Source organism: Natrix helvetica (genome assembly GCF_964273705.1).
Source record: "Natrix helvetica genome assembly, chromosome: 7".
In the NCBI taxonomy this organism is placed as follows: Eukaryota; Metazoa; Chordata; class Lepidosauria; order Squamata; family Natricidae; genus Natrix; species Natrix helvetica.
The window spans coordinates 21,694,701-21,715,206 of record NC_138558.1 but is presented as its reverse complement, the minus strand read 5'-3'; the positions used below and the strand labels follow the sequence as shown (position 1 = coordinate 21,715,206).

Below are 20,506 nucleotides of genomic sequence, written 5' to 3'. Positions count from 1 at the left end.
AGAGATTGGTGAGCCAGCCAATCAGTGAGCGGCGGGAGGGGCAAGCATGGTGCAGACGGACGGGGGAGGGAGCTGGAACAGGTTCTAAACGGCACGGTAGATTTGTGGAACCTCTTCTATAGAAGAGGTTAGAACTGGCAGGAACCCACCTCTGGAAAAAACAGCCTGGTTTTTTTGCAAAAAACAGGGCGTGCATAGGCTTTGGGGGGCTTGTAAAGTGTTCCTGGAGGCTGGGGGGGCAAAAATGGACAAAAACCGGCCCGTTTTTCACTTGTTTTTGTCTTCCCCAGCCCCCAGGAGCACTTTGCAGGGCTCCCAAAGCCTACGTACATCAATTTTTGCGAAGGGGTGGGGTTTCAGGAGGCCAAAAATGCTGTATTCAGTGTATAAGAGGTACCCAGATTTTCAACCTCTTTTTTGGAGGAAAAAAGCTGCGTCTTATACTCCGCAAAATACGGTAATTTTAGAGTCCTTGTTTTAGGTGAGGATATTATATTATTTGAATGAATAAATAAGATGCTGATTTTGAAGTGCAATATATGATTTTAAAAGTGCTGCATGCATTTCTGAACGCTAATCATGTCCTTATAATCATACGAATGTACTCTTTTTAAGTTCAGGTTTCTGTGGAGGAAGATTGGTCTTATACGAGTAATTTCTCCCTGCACCGACAGCATCACGCAGGAGGTAACGATGAGATGCTTCAGCAGGCAGGGCTTCACTTTAAATTGCCTCAGGTAGTAAATCCAGTTGAGAACTTCAAACAGACTATCTATCTCACTCAGGTAAGGATTTGTCAGATTGTTAACAGTGGCCTTAAAAAAGAAAGAGTTAATGTTACGATTTTTCATGGAAAACGTGCAGCAAATAATCCGTTCACATTTTGGAGAAGCCAATTCTTGGATTTAAGAACAAGTTCTGTCTCTCTGTGTATGTATGTACGTATGTACATAAACTGTATTTGTATAAAATCCCTCCCCACTCTTTGGGGGATATGTCTTCCCCCATCATGGATTTGGGGTTCTGCACAGTATCTTAGATGTTAGCAACTAGGTAGTTAACTATGCAGTTATGTTAGCAGTTAAGCAATAGCATCATTTAGAGCAGGGGTGTCACACTCAAGGCCCGCGGGCCAGATCCGGTCTGCGGGGTGCTTAGATCTGGCCTGTGGGGCCGCCCTGGAAACAGTGAAGGATCGGCCTACGGTGCCTCTGCCAGCGAAAATGGAGCTTGGTGGAGGGGGGCAGTGTGCGGTGGCCCTTGTCCCTGGCAGAGGGCTGCAATGGGGGCCATCAAACTGAAAATGGAGCCTGGTGGGCCCATGCGTGCTAGCAAAACAAACTGCGTACTAGCAAAAGTGGATCCCGCCCAGCCCCGCCCAGGCCACCACAAGTGCCCCCTACACGAGGGACATCAAGCTAGCTATGGCTACTGTGGCCACGCCCCCCCAGCGCCCCAAGGTCAAACCTTAATGCAGCCTTTGACAGCCCCGAGTTATAGACCACCCCATGGTCCTTTACAGCAGTCTCTGAGCAGTTTACAATGTCACCACTACTTACATATTGCTCCCAACAATCTGGGTCCTCATTTTACTGACCTCAGAAGGATGGAAGGCTGAGTCAACCTTAAACCAGTCAGGATCTAACTCCAGGCCGTGGGCAGAATTAGCTGCAATACTGCATTCTAACCACTGCACCACTATGCCACCAGTAAGCTAAACAGCTAGCCCTGCACTCTTCTATACAGAGAGCCATTGTTCTTCCTGGGATCTGTTGGAGCCAACTCTCCCAGTTTAGGAGTTACAATCTAGAGTGATCCTACCATCACCAAGACCACTTTGGCCTTCACTTCCCACATGCTCTCTACAGGGCTGATATTCACTGACCTTCCCTACCGGTTCGCAAATGTGAGCGCACGTTCGCACATGCGCTCAGCCTGCCACGCATGCGCTTTGGCTTTAAAAAGTGCCTAAATGGGATGGCAAAGAGCTGGGACTGGTGGATGGGGCCATCGGCGATTCCTGCTACCAGTTCAGGCAAATCTGTCCGAACCGGCAGAATGCCACCTCTGGCTTTCTGGTACCTCCTTCATGCTCTGATCCGTTCCCAACTTCTCATATTCCTTCTGTGTTTCATTTTATATATGTCTCTTCTACATGTATAATTTCTCTGAAGGAAAAAGTGTGTCTGCTTTCATGTATGGTGCATGTAAAGGTAGCACAAATATTTCTTCTTGTGGTCTTTTTTTCTCTCCACCTAAGAAAGTACAACCTAATTCACTGGATTCAGTTTCAATGCAAAAGTCAGCTTTGGCCCAGCTTCGTTGGAAACATCTGGTATCCTTTCCCAATTGCGCATATGGAGAGATACCACTTTCACCTTCTACACACCAGTGGTGGGTTGCTCCCAGTTCGGCCCAGTTCGGCTGAACTGGTAATGGCGGCGGCGGGAGGCCCCTCCCACCCACCCGGATGTTTCTGCACATGCGTAGAAGCGTTGCAAGCGCGCATGGGAGCGCTCCCGAACCAGTAGTAAAACTATTTGCAACCCACCACTGTTACAGTCCCTTTTTGAAAGGTGAAAAAGGAAGAACAATAATTTATATAATTTAGAATCTACCTTTTCTGAATGACCGATAAATTCACATGTGATAAACAAAACCAAGCTTTTTTAAAAAAAATGGAGAAGATAAAGTACATGGAATCTTACTTTAAAATTTGCAAATGTATCTCCCTGCAGGATTTCAGGCAGGCCACAAGATGGGGCTGGCTTGAATTTTCTGGCTAGTGAGCTCAGGCAGAATCTTAATGAAAATAAATTGCTGTTAATTATGTTTCATTTTGTGAGATTTTAGGAATGGAGAGATTGAGGTTACACCGAATTCCTTACTTTTGCAGAGATAATAAGCATAAGATATAATAAGGCTCAAAGAGCATTAAGCGAAAATGTAAAAATCAAACTACCAACGCAGCAGCTTCCCGGCTAATTATTTCGAGGTTTCTAGAGTCCTTAAAAATAAACAGATTCTTGAAACAAAAGCCCCCCCCCCCCCCATCGCCACCATCTTGTAAATTCAATACTTCAATACTTTAATCCAGTGTTTTTCAACCTTGGCAACTGAATGATGTGCAGGCATCGGTTCTCAAAATTCCCCAGCCAGCATAATTACCCAATCAGTAGAAGTCCATGCATCTAAAATTTGCCAAGATTGAAAAACACTGCTTTAATCAAAGGCTCAGGAGAATGAGGCTAACTTTCCCCTTTTCATAGCCCGCTTGTTGAGCTTTTTCCTTTGTTTTTGACGGATCGAGAGCTTTAAGAGGGGCCTGGGAGAAATCTGATCTGTACATATGTTTCAAAATGTACATCTCCAGGTTTGGGCTTCAAACATTTTAGCACGGGGTTCTCTGCTCGGTTGCTGGGTGGGCGTGACCATGGTGGGCGTGACCTACTCAGCTTCCTGCACCATGGCGGGGGGCGTTTTTGCCCTCCCTGGGCTCCAGAGGCATTTCTCAAGCCTCCAGGAGGGCAGAAACAGACTCCCAGGCTCCGGAGGTCCTCTTCCTAAACTTCCAGTAGGCCCGTTTTTCGCCCTCCCTGAGCCTCCGTGCGCGCCTTGCCCTTACCTGCATCCAAAACGGGACACACAGGGACTCCTGGGAGGGGAGGGGCAGGAGGGGCCAGCCAGAAGTGGGATTTGGGGGTTCTCTGAACGGCATAAAATCTTAGCTGGAGATTCTCCCGAACCCCTGCAAACCCCCAAGCAGCCCACCCCTGTACATCTCCCTTTTGTGAAAATATAGGGTCTCTATCTGAAATCATTTAAGGTCTATCCTGTGTCTGGCATGAGGGCCTCAGAGCCAGGAGTACTTTCCAACAGCAATTGATTTGTTGCTGGTGTTTGCAATATTTGTTGGTTTGGGATAAGCTATCAAGTACAGGTAGTCCTCGACATACAGCAGTTCATTTAGTGACCGTTCAAAATTACAACGGCAATGAAAAAAACAACCTAAGACAAATTTCACAGTTGCGACCATTGCAGCATCCCTGTGGTCACGTGATTTATATTCGGATGCTTGACAATTGACTCACATTTATGACCGTGGCAGTGTCCTGGAGTCATGTGATCACCTTTTGAGGCCTTCTGACAAGCAAAGTCGATCAGGAAACCGGATTCACTTAACAACCATATTACTAATTTAAGAATTGCAGTGATTCACTCAACAAATGAATCTTAAAAAGCTGTTGAGACTTTGGAAAAAGTTCAGGAAAGAGCAACTAAGATGATCAAAGGCCTGGAGACTAAACCATATGAAGGACGGTTGCAGGTTTTGGGTCTGGCTGGTCTAAAGAAAAGAAGAATTAGGGGTGACATGTTAGCAGTATTCCAATATTTGAGGGGCTGCCACAAAGTAGAGAGAGTAAAATTATCCTCCAAAGCACCAGAGGGCAGGACAAGACACAATGGTTGGAAACTAATCAAAGAGAGAAGCAACCTTGAACTAAGGAGAACTAACAGTGAGCACAATTAACCAGTGGAACAGCTTGCCTTCAGAAGTCATGGGCGCTCCATCACTGGAGGTTTTTAAGAAGAGACTGGACAGTCACTTGTCTGAGATAGTATAGGTTCTCCTGCTTGAGCAGGGGGTTGGACTAGAAGACCTCCAAGGTCCCTTCCAGCTCTATTCTTTTCTAAATGTGGTGGGAAAAGTCGTAAAATGGCTCAAAGCTCACTTAGCAAATTTCTCACTTAGCAATGTAAATTTTGGGCTCAGTTGTGGTCATACGTTGAGGACTACGTATATTGGAGTTCATCAAGTGGATGGGAATCTGTTTTGAGGTCTGATTATCTCAGGAACGGCTCACTGGACATAATATAGTAAGTATGCTTCTCATTCCCACCTGAGAATCATAAGGCCTCTAAAATCAAGGATCAGTCCAAGACAACGGATCTGTTCTTTCTGAGGGATTGTAGCCTTATCCAGAACAGAATTATCCTAAAGCCCGGAGTCCAATTTCCTATGATCAATAGGATCTCCATCTTGACAGAACTTAAATTCTATAAGACATCATGCAAATTCGTTCATCTATATCAGGGGTGTCCAAACTTGGGAACTTTAAGACTTGTGGACTTCAACTCCCAGAATTCCCCAGCCAGCCATGCTGGCTGGGGAATTCTGGGAGTTGAAGTCCACAAGTCTTAAAGTTCCCAAGTTTGGACACCCCTGATCTATATACTAAACAGCATGGGGAATAAGGTAGAGCCCAATGAAACACTCCAGTCCACCTTCTTAGGTTCTTATTTATAACATCCTAGCCCTCCATAAGACATCATGGTAAATTAGAATAGAACAGAATAACAGAGTTGGAAGGGACCTTGGAGGTCTTCTAGTCCAACCCCCTGCTCAGGCAGGAAACCACTTCAGACAAATAGTTGTCCAATCTCTTCTTAAAAACTTCCAGTGTTGGAGCATTCACAACTTTTGGAGGCAAGTTGTTCCTCTGATTAATTGTTCTGTCAGGAAATTTCTCCTTAGTTCTAAGTTTCTTCTTTCCTTGTTTAGTTTCCACTCACTGCTTCTTGTTCTACCCTCAGGTGCTCTGGAGAATAGCTTGACTCCCTCTTCTTTGTGGCAGCCTCTGAGATATTGGAACACTGCTATCATGTCTCCCCTAGTCCTTCTTTTTTTAAACATACCCACTTCCTGCAACCATTCTTCATATGTTTTAGCCTCCAGTCCCCTTTTTAGTTTCTTATTTATAACATCCTAGCCCTCTATAAGACATCATGGCGAATTATATCAAAACCCACCAAGAAGTCTTAAGAAATCTCATTGAGCCAGACTGTTCTTCCCAATTCCAGGACTAGGCCATCTATTTAGCTAATTTTACTCACATATTCCAGTTGAAAGCACAATTGAAATGGGTCCAGATAGTCGGTATCCTCCAGATCTGTTGATCTTTGAATGAAAAATGTTCTCTAATTATAAAAACTTGTATATTTCTAGGTTGATTGAAACTTGTGCTTTTTATATATATATATCCCAAATCAGATCATGCAGGCCCAGTGTGTAAAAACTGAAACCGAATTCTACCGTCGCAGCCAAAGTGAGATAGTCAACGGGGAAGGACGGACTATGGGTGCCCTTTTTTGGCAACTAAATGATATCTGGCAGGGCCCTTCCTGGGCTTCTCTAGGTAAGACTAAAAATAAAAACAGTAGTTGTGCCCGTTAAAGTATGGGCTTTAGAAGTCCATCTTTCAGGTTAGTCCAGAGGTGGTATTCAGCAGGTTCTGACCAGTTCTGGAGAACCGGTAGCAGAAGTTTTGAGTAGGTAAAAGAACCAGTAAATACCACCTCTGACCACCCATCTATTCTCTGCCTCCCGAGTCCCAGCTGATTGGGAGGGAATGGGGATTTTGCAGTATCCTTTCCCTGCCACGCCCACCAAACAAAGCAACGCCCACAAAACCATGCCACACCCACCAAGCCACGCCCACCAAACCGATAGTAAAAAGTTTTGAATCCCAGCACTGGTTTCGTCCCATTTTCTTTTAAGATGCTGAAGGCAGCATATGGCATTCTTCACCGAATCTTACCTTGTGGGTTAGCATGGAATGAAATATGAATTACTTAGTCAACTTCATGACTAGCAGCGTGACTAATTTTCTCTCACTTTTTTTGTTTTTTTTTCTATGCCTTCAAGTCTTCGAGTTAGTGTTGACTCCTGACAACTGCCTGGTCAACTCTGTGTAATTTCCTTGGCAAGATTTCAGGAGTAGTTTGCTATTGCCTGCTTACTAGGGTTGAGAGAGAGTGACTGGCCCAAGGTCACCCAGCTGGGTTTGTGCCTAAGGTGGGATTAGAATTGATGGTCTCCCGATTTCTAGCCTGCTGCCTTCACCACTGCACCAAACTGGTGTTCTTTCATTCACGTCATAGTCTAATACTAATTATTAAATAATTTGTTATATTTCTTGTTTAAGAAAGAATTTAAAGTAGAAATCCTTTTTAACTTGAAATTAAACTTTGTCTCCCTAACTGCAGATGGTGGGAATGTTGTGAAATGACTTGTGTTTCTTGTCTTTTTTTCCCCCTTAGCATGAGTCCTCAGTATAGCAAGTACAAATTTGCATCTCATCCAGGCAATAGATAACTCCCCCCCCCTCCACTTTTGTTGAGCGAAGAAGCAGGAGGTGTGGAAAACAGGAATTTTAATGAAGCCTTTGCGTTAACCTTTGCTGTTTATACAGGATGTCCTTGATTTGGTTTGGATAGATTCTTCCTCTCAGGGGATGTTTAATAAAAGCTGTAAAATGAAAAGGGACAAGCAGTGCATAACTCTCTGAAACAGATTTTGGGATCATGAGGCTTTCCAGATGTTTCAGAATTGCTACACAATACCGGCACGGCGACTGGAAGGTGTTATTTGACAATATCTAGGACAGGAGTCACAGGTAGTCCTCGACTTAACAACAGTTCTCTTAGTGAGCGCTTGAAGTTACAACAGCACTGAAAAAAGTGGCTTATCACCATTTTTCACACTTAGGACCGCTATAGCATCCCCGTGGTCATGTGATTTACATTTAGATGCTTGACAACTGACTCATATTTATGATGGTTGCAATGTCCCAGAGTCATGTGATCCCTTTTGCGACCTTCTGACAAGCAAAATCTATGGGGAAACCGTATTATTAATTCAACAATTGCAGTGATTTACTTAGCAAACATGGCAAGGAAAGTCGTAAAATGGGGCAAAACTTTATTAACAAATTTCTAACTTCACAACATAAATTTTAGACTCCGTTCTGGTCGTAAGTTGAGGACTACCTATACTTCAATAGCAGGGCTGCCAGGGTGCTGGCAGGAGAACCATCTATCTCCTGCTGGCCGCCTACCTTGTTTTTGACCATCTGCTCCCTGCTGACCACCACTAACCATCTGCCCCCTGCCTAACACCTATTTATCACCCTGCTTTCTACCTATTGACTAGCTGCCCCCCCCCGCTCACCATCTAATTGACCATCTAATTGACCATCTTATTGACCATCGACTCAGGTGGCTGCTCAGAGATCAGGGGGGGGGCTTGTTGGGACTGCCAGGAGGCCCCTAACACCAGGCTTGGCAGAGGAGTTTTTTTTTCTATCTCCTGCCAGCTGCCTCCCTGATTGTACCCACCTACCCCCCCTGCTGACTATCTATCAACAACTGCCCCTGTTTACTATCTGCGTGTGCCCTGAAGGATTCCTCCCTATCTTCTATGACTTATTGCCTGACTAACCATCTGCCCCTCGCCATCCACCATTTACCATCCATGAGCCCCCACTTTTCGACTATTATCCGACCAGCCTACCACCACCACCACCACCTCCCCCTTCTAGGATTGGACTATTCTCTTCCGCACTGGAGCTTTGCTTTCCTAATTACGCTGGACTATGGCATCTTGCCCGGAACATCCTCAGCACTATCCTAGGCCCCTGACGAATTTTTAACATTCTATGTATCTAAGGGCAGACCTGATCCTACTGCGGGAGTCCCCCCTCTCGCAGGTGTGGCCCTCCGCCCTTTCAAGGGCCCACCTTGATGACGGATTTATTAATCCCGAGAGGTGGAGGAAGCGGAGGCTTAGGGTTTTTTTAGTTAATTGTTTTTTAAAAACTTTTAGGGGTAGGGGTTTAGGGGTTGGGGGGTGGGTGGGTCAGGTCAGGAGCGATGAGAGAGCCAGGTCTTCAGGTGTGGTCGCGAGCAGAAGGAGCGGAAGGGAGGAGGAGGGGGAGGATATCGTTCCTCTACGGGGCTCGCTGATTTCAACGGTCGTAGGGAGGGGCAGATACGAGGACAGATTAAGAACTCATAGTCGGTTGGGAGACCGTGGGTGCTGGTTACACCCGGTCGCTCGTACCAACCACCGCGTTCTAGGTGGTCAGGAGCTGCAGACCCAGGGCCTGAGGCTGTTGCTATGCAATGCGAGGTCCGTCGTTAATAAGGCCCCCCTCATCTACGATCTAATTTTGGAGGGGGAGCCGGACCTCGCGGGAATAACGGAGACCTGGTTGGGCCACGAGGGAGGTTTACCCCTCGTGGAAATGTGCCCACCAGGCTACCTAGCATTTCACCAGCCCCGGGCCCAGGGAAGGGGTGGTGGGGTAGCAGCGATTATCCGGGAGGATTTAGAGCCAAGGGAGTCCACTGTGCCACAGACGTCCGGGTGTGAATCCCTTGTTGTGAAATGGGGCCCTGGGAGACAGTTGGGCCTGCTGATAGTATACCTGGCTCCTCGCTATACATCAGCGGCCCTGCCTGAACTCCTCGAGCTGATTGCATCGGTGGCGGTTGAGACCCCCAAACTCTTAGTGATGGGGGATTTTAACCTGCCATCGGTGGGAGAAGCATCCGATGGGGTTCGGGAGTTCATGGCTTCCATGACAGCCATGGACCTGACTCAATTGATTCAGGGCCTGACACACGAGGGAGGACACACCCTGGACCTTGTTTTTGTCTCTGGCCAGTGGTTGAGTGATCTGGGAGGAGGGGATTTAACCATCACTCCCCTGTCATGGTCAGATCACTCACTCCTCCGACTCAACTTCCCTGGTGCTACCCCCCGCTGCGGGGAGGCGGAACCTGAAAACACTAGATGGTTCCGCCCCAGGCGCCTGATGGAACCAGATAGGTTCCAGACGGAGCTTGGGCCACCTCCTGCAACCCTGACCCGCCCCCGGGTAGAGGACCTGGTGGTCGCGTGGAATAATGCGACTACCGGGGCCTTGAACCGGGTGGCGCCTTTGCGGCCTCTCCAGCGGCAACGATCCACCCTAGCTCCTTGGTTTACCGAGGAGCTAAGGGTGATGAAGCGCCGCAAGAGATGCCTAGAGAGTCGTTGGAGATCCTCCCGATCCGAATTTGACCGAGCACAGGTACGAGCCCATTTAAGGACGTACCTAGTGGCATTGAGAACGGCCAAACGCCAATATTGTGCCGCTCTCATTGCATCCGCAGAGAACCGCCCTGCCGCCCTGTTTCGGGTGTCTCGCTCCCTTCTGTTTCAGAGGCCGCGGGAGGCCCCTTTACAGGGTAGGGCAGAGGAATTTGGGAAATATCTGCAGGATAAAATCGCTCAAATCCGGAAGGATTGGGTCCCCTTCAGTGGCCCAGTCGAGACGCCAGTGGCGAGTCTTGAGAAACCTTTTTGGGAGGAGTTTGACTTGGTTGTCATCGAGGATTTGGACAGATTGCGTGGACGACTGCGACCTACCACATGTTTACTGGACCCGTGTCCCTCCTGGCTTGTACTGGCATCCTGGGAGGTTACACGCGACTGGCTCCTGGGCCTAGTGAACGCTTCGTTGGGTGAGGGGTCTCTTCCGGCCGCCTTGAAAGAGGCGGTGGTGAGACCCTTGCTCAAGAAGCCTTTCCTGGACCCTTCGGAGCTGGCCAATTATCGTCCTGTCTCCAACCTTCCCTTTTTGGCGAAGGTTGTAGAGAGTGTGGTGGCTTCTCAGTTCCCACGACATCTGGAGGAGAATGATTATCTAGACCCGCGCCAGTCTGGCTTTCGCCCCGGGCACAGCACAGAGACGGCCTTGGTCGCGTTGGTAGATGATCTCTGGAGGGCCAGAGATAGAGGTTGTTCCTCTATCCTGGTCCTATTAGACCTCTCGGCGGCTTTTGATACCATCGACCATGGTATCCTGTTGCACCGACTGGAGGGGTTAGGGGTCCGGGGCACCGTTTTGCGGTGGTTCGGCTCCTACCTCTCTGGCCGGACGCAACGTGTGTTGGCAGGGGAGCAGAGGTCGACCCTAAGCCCCCTTACCTGTGGGGTGCCACAGGGGTCGGTCCTCTCGCCACTCCTGTTCAACACATACATGAAGCCGCTGGGTGAGATCATCCGTGGTTTCGGGGTGGGATATCATCTGTACGCTGATGATACTCAGCTGTACATTTCCACCCCGAACCACCCCAACGAGGCCGTCAAAGTGATGTCCCGGTGTGTGGAAGCCGTACGGGTCTGGATGGATGACAACCGACTCAGGCTCAGCCCTTCCAAGACGGAGTGGCTGTGGGTTCCGGCCCCCCGGTTCAACCAGTTAATTCCATCTCTGGCCATTGGGGGCATTCAACTTGCCCCCGTGGAGCGGGTGCGCAATTTGGGCGTCCTCCTGGATGCCAGGCTGTCCATGGATGACCATGTGACAGCCGTGGCCAGGGACGCCCTACGCACAGTCACCCATGCGCTGGTGACGTCTCGCCTGGACTACTGTAACGCTCTCTACATGGGCCTCCCCTTGAAATGCACTCGGAGACTGCAGTTGGTCCAGAATGCGGCCGCGCGGGTGATTATGGGGAGTACGAAGTACTCCCATGTGACACCTCTCCTGCGCGAGCTGCACTGGCTTCCTGTGGTCTATCGGGTGCGTTTCAAGGTTTTGATAACTATCTTTAAAGCGCTCCATGGCTCAGGACCTAGTTACTTGCGGGATCGTATTCTGCCCCATACATCCCTGCGACCAATTCGCTCGCACAGAGAAGGACTCCTCCAGGTGCCGTCCACCAGACAGTGTCGAGGGGCGGCGCCTAGGAGTAGAGCCTTCTCTGTGGCGGGCCCAGCCCTGTGGAATGACCTCCCTCCGGATATTAGGACTACGTCTGACCTCCGTTCCTTCAGAGTTAAGCTCAAGACCCACCTATTCCAAGTAGCTGGCCTGGCTCAACCATGATCTAACTATATCGCTCCTGACGGGTTTTTTATTAATGTAATTCAATTGAAGTTATTTATTGGGGTTTTTAAATATTGTGACTTTTTAATTGTTTTAATTGTTAATTGTTTAATTGTTTTTTAGCTATCAGCCTACCTCCTCCTTGTATACGTCTTATATACGTCCTTGTTATATGTATGTCCTGTCCAGATTTGTATTGTATTGTATTGTACTTTGTATTTTATTTGTTTTATTGTACGCCGCCCCGAGTCCTTCGGGAGAGGGTGCGGCTTAGAAATAAATATTCTAAATAAATATTCTAAATATTCTTCTCCGGGTGCTAAGAGGCTTTTTGGAGGCCTTTCTTGGCCAGTGATTATAATCAGATAAATTGGATTGTGTTCCTGTAGTCTCCAGCTAGCATGGGCAAAGATAATTGCTCTGTTAATACTTATATAAGATTACAGCAGGAAGGTGGCTTGTGTCCTCACGCCACCTCTGATCACTGTTGCTAAAAATTACTAGCAGGAAGACGAAATTAGCAATTGTCGTGTGAGCTGCAAATTAGCCTTAAAGCTTTCAAAAATAAACTTTTAAAGCACATGGAAAAGAAACCCCAAAACTAGTCTTGCCAGCATTGGTAATACAATTTTTGCCATTTTCCAGTTGAAGTCCACAAGTCTTAAAGTTCCCAAGTTTGGACACCCCTGACCTAAAGTCTTATGTTTATAATAAAAACCTAAAACTAAAATTAAACTGAAGTGTTAAAAGGGAAGAATGGCAAACACCTAAAAGCCTGTTTTAAAAATTGCGTGGATGTTTTTTAAATGACAACAGAGAAGTCAGTCCTCTAGTTCAGAGACCAAAGACAATACAGACAAGGTTTGACTTTCAGCCATTGCCAGGTGAGCATCTGCTTCATTTCCCCAGATGACCTCAGGAGATCATCTTCAGTTTCCCCGTGTTATTCTCCGTGGCCCGTTAAGGAACTGCCGTGTCTGAAGCTCCAAATGAAAGGCTTCTGAGTCAACCACCTGTATGGTTTGCATAAACCACTGAGGCAAATTGCAAGCTCTGTTTCCTCAGCTTCCATCCTACATTTTAAGGTCACCTTAGTGTGATCAATTCAGATCGCACATTTTGGTTGAAGAAATGAATCACTCTAGCATTTTCTTCTTCTTCCGAGCTGAAACCCAGCAGCTATTAAGAGTCAATCACACCTTTCTGAGGCATTATTATTACATCTACAGAGAGAAGGAAATAAATCATACCATAAATCATGGTATGACACGTTTGTTTGTTTGTTTATTATATGTATAGACCAGCTTTTCTTTGGGAACTTCAAGCAGTATACATGGAGGGCTCTATAATTTTAACCTTACAACATGTCTGGAAGATAGGATGGGGTTGAGAAAAGACCAGAGTCCCCAAGCCTCCTGTTAATCTTCATAATCATGTGGGCCAGCTCCATAGAGAGGAAAAAGTACTGTTCTGATTCTGGTAGGCTTCAAGATGTTCATTAGTGAATATATTCCCTATCTGTTCATTTATTGTGCTCTCAGACCAATATCTGAGTGTAGTAATTTCTTTAAATTGCTCCACCTCTTGCAGTTTTTAGAGGAATTGTCACATGGGTTGAGTCAGTAGGAATAAGCACATGTATCACAACATACATGATAGAGTTACGATGGTGAACCTATGGCACATGTGCCACAGGTGGCACGCGAAGCCATATTGAGGGCACGCGAGGCGTTGTGCTATATCAGTTCGCATGCGTGCTGGTCAACTGATTTTCGGCCTTCCAGAGGGCAGGAGGAGGCTGTTTTCGCCCTCCCCAGGCTTCAGGAAAGTCTCCGAAGCCTGTGGAGGCAAAGAATGAGCCCAACAGGCCTACTGGAAGTTTGGAAATGAACTTCTGGTAAGCCTGTTGGGCTGTTTTAAACCATTCCCAGACTTTAGGCGGCTTTCCTGAAGCCTGGGGAGGGCGAAAAACGGCCCAACAGGCCTACCGTAAATCCAGAGGCTTCAGTGAGGCCTGTGCGCATGCACGGAGGGGAGGGCATTGCATTATGGGTGTGGGCATGCACATGCACACTTTTGGCACCCAAGCAGAAAAACGTTCGGCATCACTGTGATAGAGTATGTGCTGTAAAGGTTAAGTTGGGATGGGAGTGGGAAGATGAATGTTCCAATCTCCAGTTGACCATATTGGTTTTTTGGGCGACTTTAGGCTAGACATCTTCTAAGACTGGCTATCTTGCTGGGTGGTGGTTGTGAGGATCAGATGAAGATGAAACCTCATCATATGAGGCTTGAGTTCTCATGAAACATGGCAGCCTAGTATAATAAGCCAGGAGTTCCCAAACTTGGTTTATCTCCCCCTTAGTCTCTCAATATTTGCAGTGTCCCAAGCTAGTAGTTTACAGCATCCAAGAGTGTAAGTACTTCTCTGCTTCTCTTTCATAGATTCAGTTTAGGAAATGAATTATGATTCCCCAAAGCTTCTGTGTTCATACATTTGTTATTCTTTAAGGTGCCACTATATTTGGAGTTACTTCTATTATGTACTACAGGCAGTCCTTGACTTACAACAGTTCATTTAGTGACTATTTGAAATTGTAACAGCACTGAAAAATGTGAAGAAAAATGACCATTTTTCACATGACCTTGGCCGTACCCCTATGGTCATGTGATCAAAATTCAGGTGCTTGGCAACCAACTCTTATTTATTACGGTTACAGTGTCCTTGGATCATGTGATCACCTTTTGTGACCTTCTAACAAAGTCAAAGGGGAAGCCAGATTCACTTAATATCCGTGCTACTAACTTAACGACTGCAGTGATTCACAGCAACTATGTCAAGAAAGGTCTTAAAATGGGGCAAAAAATTCACTTCACAGCTGTCTTACTTTAGCAACTGAAATTTTGGTCTCAATTGTGGTTGTACGTCAAGGACTACCTGTACATTGCTGCCCCCAAAAAGCAGTGTAGTAGAATCTCTGGTCACAACCATAATTCGTTCCATAACTTTGGTCACAACCCGATTTGTTTGTGACCCGAACCTAATTTTGGAAATTTGGCACTTACAAAAAAAATGGTACGGAAGGGGAAATTGGCTGCAGAAAAAAAAGTGCATTTTTTGGTTGGAACCCAATTTGGTCGTGGTCAGAAGCATTCATGACCAGAGGTTCGACTGTACTAGTAAGGTATCCATTCCCAATCTCCCAGCCCTCCCATGAAGTTTGGGAATGGCAACTTCTAAAAATTCCCAGAAAGCAACTCATCTATAGATTTCAGATTCTGGCAACCTTTTCTAAGGCAATATATGTAGGGACAGTCTTTGAGCTCCTCCTGAATGAAGAGAAGGGCTTTTGAAGCTGAATAGCAATAGCACTTAGACTTATATACCACTTTATAGTCCTCTCTAAGTGGTTTACAGAGTCAGCCTATTTCCCCCAACAATCTAGGTCCTCATTTTACCCACTTCGGAAGAATGGAAAGCTGCAGTCAATCTTTGAGTGAGATTTGAGCTGCCAAATTGCAGGCAGCCGGCAGTCAGCAGAAGTAGCCTGCAGTACCGCATTCTAACCACGGAGCCACCACAGTTCATAGTTCCATTTGGGTTCTTTTGAGAAGAGTTTGATGATTTGTTTTTTTCCTATTGTGAACCCTTTCTTAGAATATGGCGGCAAATGGAAGATGCTTCATTACTTTGCCAAGCATTTCTTTGCTCCTTTGCTACCTGTGGCGCATGAGAAGGAAAATGTTTTCTACATATATGGAGTCTCGGATTTTCATTCTGACTACAGCCTGGACCTCAAAGTAAGTCCCCCCTTTGCTTCACGTTGAAATGAGGTCTGGAGAAGGTTCTGGAGTAGGGGAAAAGTAAAACTGCCAGTTGATCATAAAAGACAATGGCTCATTGTTTATATTGTTTTTACTGGATTGGTTCAATTTGTTTATATGACTAAAACCAATTCTGAAGCAAGAAATGTTTTCTTTCGTATTTCAATGACTGTATTATCTTCTTAAAAGAGGCATGAGAGAAGTGGGAAAGAATTACACATCTAACACGGTAATTTTCTTTTGTGGTTTTGGCTTCATTCTACAGTTTGCTGTGTGAGCCCTGAAAAAAACAATGTCCAAAGCAATTTTATAGAAAGATTCTTTACCTTTCATGACTTTGCTTCTTTTTTGTCCCCTTCCCTTCCTCTTCCCCTTCTTCTTCGGGACAAGGATGCCATTATTTTCGTCTCGTACTTTGAGGAAGAAAAATGGCGGCAACAAAATTTTGCTTTGAGGCAAAACCATCAGCAAAATTCTCAGCCTTAAAAAAAGGGGGGGGGGCATTTTAAAAGAGGAAAACAAGGGGAGAAACACAAGAAAACCCTTTCTATTTTGATTAGTTTTTGTGGTTTGGTCTGATGTCATAGTGGATGGCAACTCATAGCTGACCTTGACTGCTCTCAGAAAAATGTTATGCAGAGATGGGCCTGGTAATTATGTGCATGGGAGGCTACAAGGCTGGAGGCTAGATTGGGAAATAAAAAATATAGTTACCAGGAAAAGAAAAAAACTGGAATATGTTTTTAAAGTTACCAGGAATCAAATTTGAAGACTAGATTGGGGGTGGGGGGGCTAGTAGTTCAGCTTGCCTTAAAGGTAAAGATTTCCCTTCCACATATGTGCTAGTCGTTCCTGACTCTAAGGGGCGGTGCTCATCTCCGTTTCAAAGCCAAAGAGCCAGAGCTGTCCGAAGACGTCTCTGTGGTCATGTGACTGGCATGACTAAACGCCTAAGGCAAACGGAACGCTGTTACTTTCCCTCCAAAGGTGGTCCCTATTTTTCTACTTGCATTTTTACATGCTTTCGAACTTCTAGGTTGGCAGAAGCTGGGACAAGTAACGGGAGCTCACACAGTTACGTGGCGCTAGGGATTCGAACTGCTAAACTGCCGACCTTTCTGATCTACAAGCTCAGCGTCTTAGTCACTGAGCCACCGCATCCCTATCAGCTTGCCTTAGTTTGCTCAAAAGGCAGAAACGATATAAGATGGCATTCTGTCTAGTTAAGTTATATTTAACTAAATATTATATTTAATATTTTAAGCTAAAACTGTGAACATTCCAAGGGAAGGTGTAAAAGTGGAATACCCAAAATGTTCTGGACCCAACCCATTCTGTACAAAAGTTATAGCTGTTTTGCAGTGCTCCATAGCTACACTGAAAAAGGTGTATTTTGGATATTTTCTTCCATAATTTCAGTCCAGATGTCATATGAAATCCAGTTGGTCTGATTTTATTTTGGGTGGTGGTGGTGGAGATTGGAAGGGAGGGAGAGAAAGGGAGAGATTGGATAACCCAGGGGTCGGCAAACATAAACATTCAAAGAGCCATTTGGATCCGTTTCCCACAGAAAAGAAAACACCAGGAGCCACAAAGGCTCCTAACCGGAAGCCCCCTGTTCAATTCTGGAGCTGACCGGAAGTTCAGTTCCCTCACCATAGACTCTCCTCCTTGTGCGGCGTACTTTTTCCTCTACCTGTCATAACCGAAAGCCCTATCAATTGTGGAGACAACTGGAAAACCCTCCCCTTGCCATAGAGTCTTCTCCTGGCGCACTGTGCTTCTCTCCCCCCCCCCGGAAGCTCCTCTCAAAATTGTGGCCCTGACCGGTGACGGAGCCGCAGCAGAGGGAGGAAAGAGCCACCTGCGGCTCCAGAGCCGCAGTTTGCTGACCCCTGGGATAACCAAAGACGATGCTAAACTGGATAGAAGAGGCAACATACACTAACCTTGGTCTACTGTTTCCAAATTTACTCTGGGATCTCTCTGAATTTTAATTTGGCACAAACCTGGAAGTACCAACATATTCTGGCTTTTGTTTCTTATTAAGTCACAATTGGTCCAACTTCCACAACACAGTAGATTGTTTCAGGTGTGGAACAAACTATATTTTCCATTGTATGCATGATAGCCATAATGAATGTATGATTCTACTTTTTGAAAAAATTTACAGAGATGTTAGAGTACCTGAATTCATTTGATGGAGAACAGTCACTCATAATCAGTTTTTTCTCTCTCTCTCTTGATCTGTCTTACGGGCACCATAGATAATTGTATATGATTGGAGCAGAATGGATCCAGTGTGTACTTTGACGAAAGATGATGTGATTGTTAAGGCTGGAAGTGCGGTTCCCATTTATAAGGAGCCCATCAATGATCTCTTGAAAAGATGTGGAAATTGTACCAGGCAAAGCTGCGTCATTACATTTCACTTGGAGACTGAAGGTGAACCCTCCACTCCCATTAATTTCCACTTCCTGTCCTCATTGAAAAATGCAGAAGGGTTAAAGAATCCACACATTCATGTAAGTACCGTTTCCAGCAATACTTTTGACCTCAGCCAAATAGAGTCTTTATTAGACGTACGTGTTGATTTGAGAACCATAAAAGATAAGAGGAAGTGACCTGGTTGCTCTTGTTCCTGAAAAATATGAATATACCATATTGTTCGGAGTATAAGACACACAAGAAGAGGTTGAAAATCTGGGTGCGTCTTATACACTGAATACAGCATGTTTTTGCCTCCAGAAACCCTCGCCCTCTTCACCAAAATGGCCGTGCATAGCCTTTAGGAGGCTTTCAAAGTGCTCCTGGGGGCTGGGGAGGGCAGAAATGACTAGCACTTTTACCTTTATACCCTTTATGTGGGTATAAATGGGATTTTATAATTGGGATGTTCTTTATACTGTTTATGCACCATTTATTATTTCTGCAAACTACAGTAATTCGTTGTGAAGATAGCACAGTATTAGACCAGATGTAGTACAGATTTCCTAGAATTCCAAATATGTAATGAAACAATAGAGTAACCTAAATTTGTCTACTCCTTTCAGGCTTCTATTTCCCAAGAAGGAGATCATTTTCAATTTGCCCTGGAAGCCACAGCCATCGCGCCTTTTGTTTGGTTGGATGTTGGGAACATCCCAGGAAGATTCAGTGACAATGGATTTCTTCTCACGGAGAAGCAAAAACTCATATTCTTTTACCCTTGGGAAACCACTAATGTCAAGGAGCTGGAGAAGTCATTCAGCTTAACATCGCTGACAGACATTTCCTGAGGAAAGGAATGGAGAAGAAAGCTACTTGAAACTTTTGTAACTTTTGTAGGAATGCAACTTTTGTAGGAATGCAACTCTATAAAATAAAATGGAACGATTGGACATTATTTTCATGCCAACCTCCTACACATGTGGCATTTACTCAGTTAAGTGGAGGGAAGCCAAGTGCCATTCTGAATCTCTTTGGAATGAGGGTACTTTAAATAAGTCAGACAAGCACACATCCAGAGAGATGTCTGTGGACAGTAAAATATGTGATGCTCTGAATCCCTCTGGTGCCAAGTCAGAACTGGAGTCTGCATCTCCAATGAAAAAATACATTGCAGAAGAGCAGAGATCTGTATGGATCTCTAGGCACCGACTGCTCCTATTATAGGAGTGACCAGAGGAAGCTTCCCTCCTGTTTCTTGTGTTGGGGGCATTTTAGCTATTATGGTTCAAGTACTAAATGGGCATCTTTCACATGTAATTATAACACTATTGCCATTACCAGAGGTGGTATTCAGCAGATTCTGACCAGTTCTGGAGAACCGGTAGCGGAAATATTGAGTGGTTTGGAGAACTGGTAAATACCACCTCTGACTGGCCTCACCCCCATCTACTCCCGAGTCCCAGCTCATGGGGAGGGAATGGGGATTTTGCAGTAACCTTCCCCTGAAGTGGGGAGGGAATGGAGATTTTACAGTATCCTTTTCCTGCCATGCCCACCAAGCCATGCCACACCCACCAAGCCGCGCCCACAGAACTGATAGTAAAAAAAACTGAATCCCACCACTGGCCATAACCAGTTTCCATTGGGAAAATGTGACTGTCCTAGACCAGACGAAGTCCAAAAATTCCAGGTAATTTCTAGAAGCCTGGCACTCTGACCATCAACAGACACACAGACATTAAAAACATCTGTAGACTATGCAAACGCGGCAATCAACCAGCCCCAAAGATAAAAAGACTCCAGCACCTCTCCACCAGATCAGATTAACTCCAAGGTTAACTTCAGACCAAGGTTAACGTCAGATCAACAATCAAGTAAGCAATACCCCAGTCAAGAAACTGCCAAAGCAGCCCAACCAAAGTATCGCTAAGATGGCCCTCACCCACACAGGCAGGCAAGACGCAAGAATATAAACTGACAGCAAATAGCACTCCTTACTTACTACTGATGATGTTACCTAGTTAGAGTAATGAAATGTCTGCAATAAAACAAGCTGAGAGCACCAAGGACCTCTAATTATAATACTGTCACAGAAAAAAATCTTATGGTGGGTGACAGGTCCCCAACCTCCAGGAACCAAGCCACTGAAACGGCAGACGAGCACATGAGCTCACAAAGCTCCATTTGTGCGAGCTCATTACGGCTCTCACCCCCCCCCCCCATTATTCTGGTCCACGGCTCTCACCCTTTCATCATCCTCTCCCCCCCCCCCTCCATCATGTCGGTTCACGGAGTCAGTAAGTTTGGGAATCAGTGGTGAATAAGGATAATATTGCTGGTAAACACAGGACATTTGAACAGACTCGTGGTTAATAGAGTGGGCTGTGTCTACTATTAAAGAGGGCAGATAAGAGCATGAGCACCTGTAGCAATAATGTCCATTTTTTTGTTAGAAGTAGCAGCCAACAACTATCATTTGTAACCAAGCTTTCAGCTGGGCTTAAATTCTGGCACTTGAAGTAAGCAGCAAT

General features: G+C 45.7%; 1 protein-coding gene across 1 annotated transcript in view; it reads left to right on the top strand.

Annotated features, from left to right (window-relative positions):
• Positions 1-18,930, top strand: part of MANBA (mannosidase beta) — an 81,400-nt gene extending 62,470 nt beyond the window's left edge. The window contains exons 13-17 of the mRNA XM_081959075.1: positions 621-785; positions 6,053-6,197; positions 15,379-15,521; positions 17,813-18,070; positions 18,599-18,930. Of these exons, the coding sequence (XP_081815201.1) occupies positions 621-785; positions 6,053-6,197; positions 15,379-15,521; positions 17,813-18,070; positions 18,599-18,823 (936 nt within the window). The 3' untranslated portion in view covers positions 18,824-18,930. The remainder of the gene's footprint in view (positions 1-620; positions 786-6,052; positions 6,198-15,378; positions 15,522-17,812; positions 18,071-18,598) is intronic.
• Positions 18,931-20,506: the final 1,576 nt, after the last annotated feature.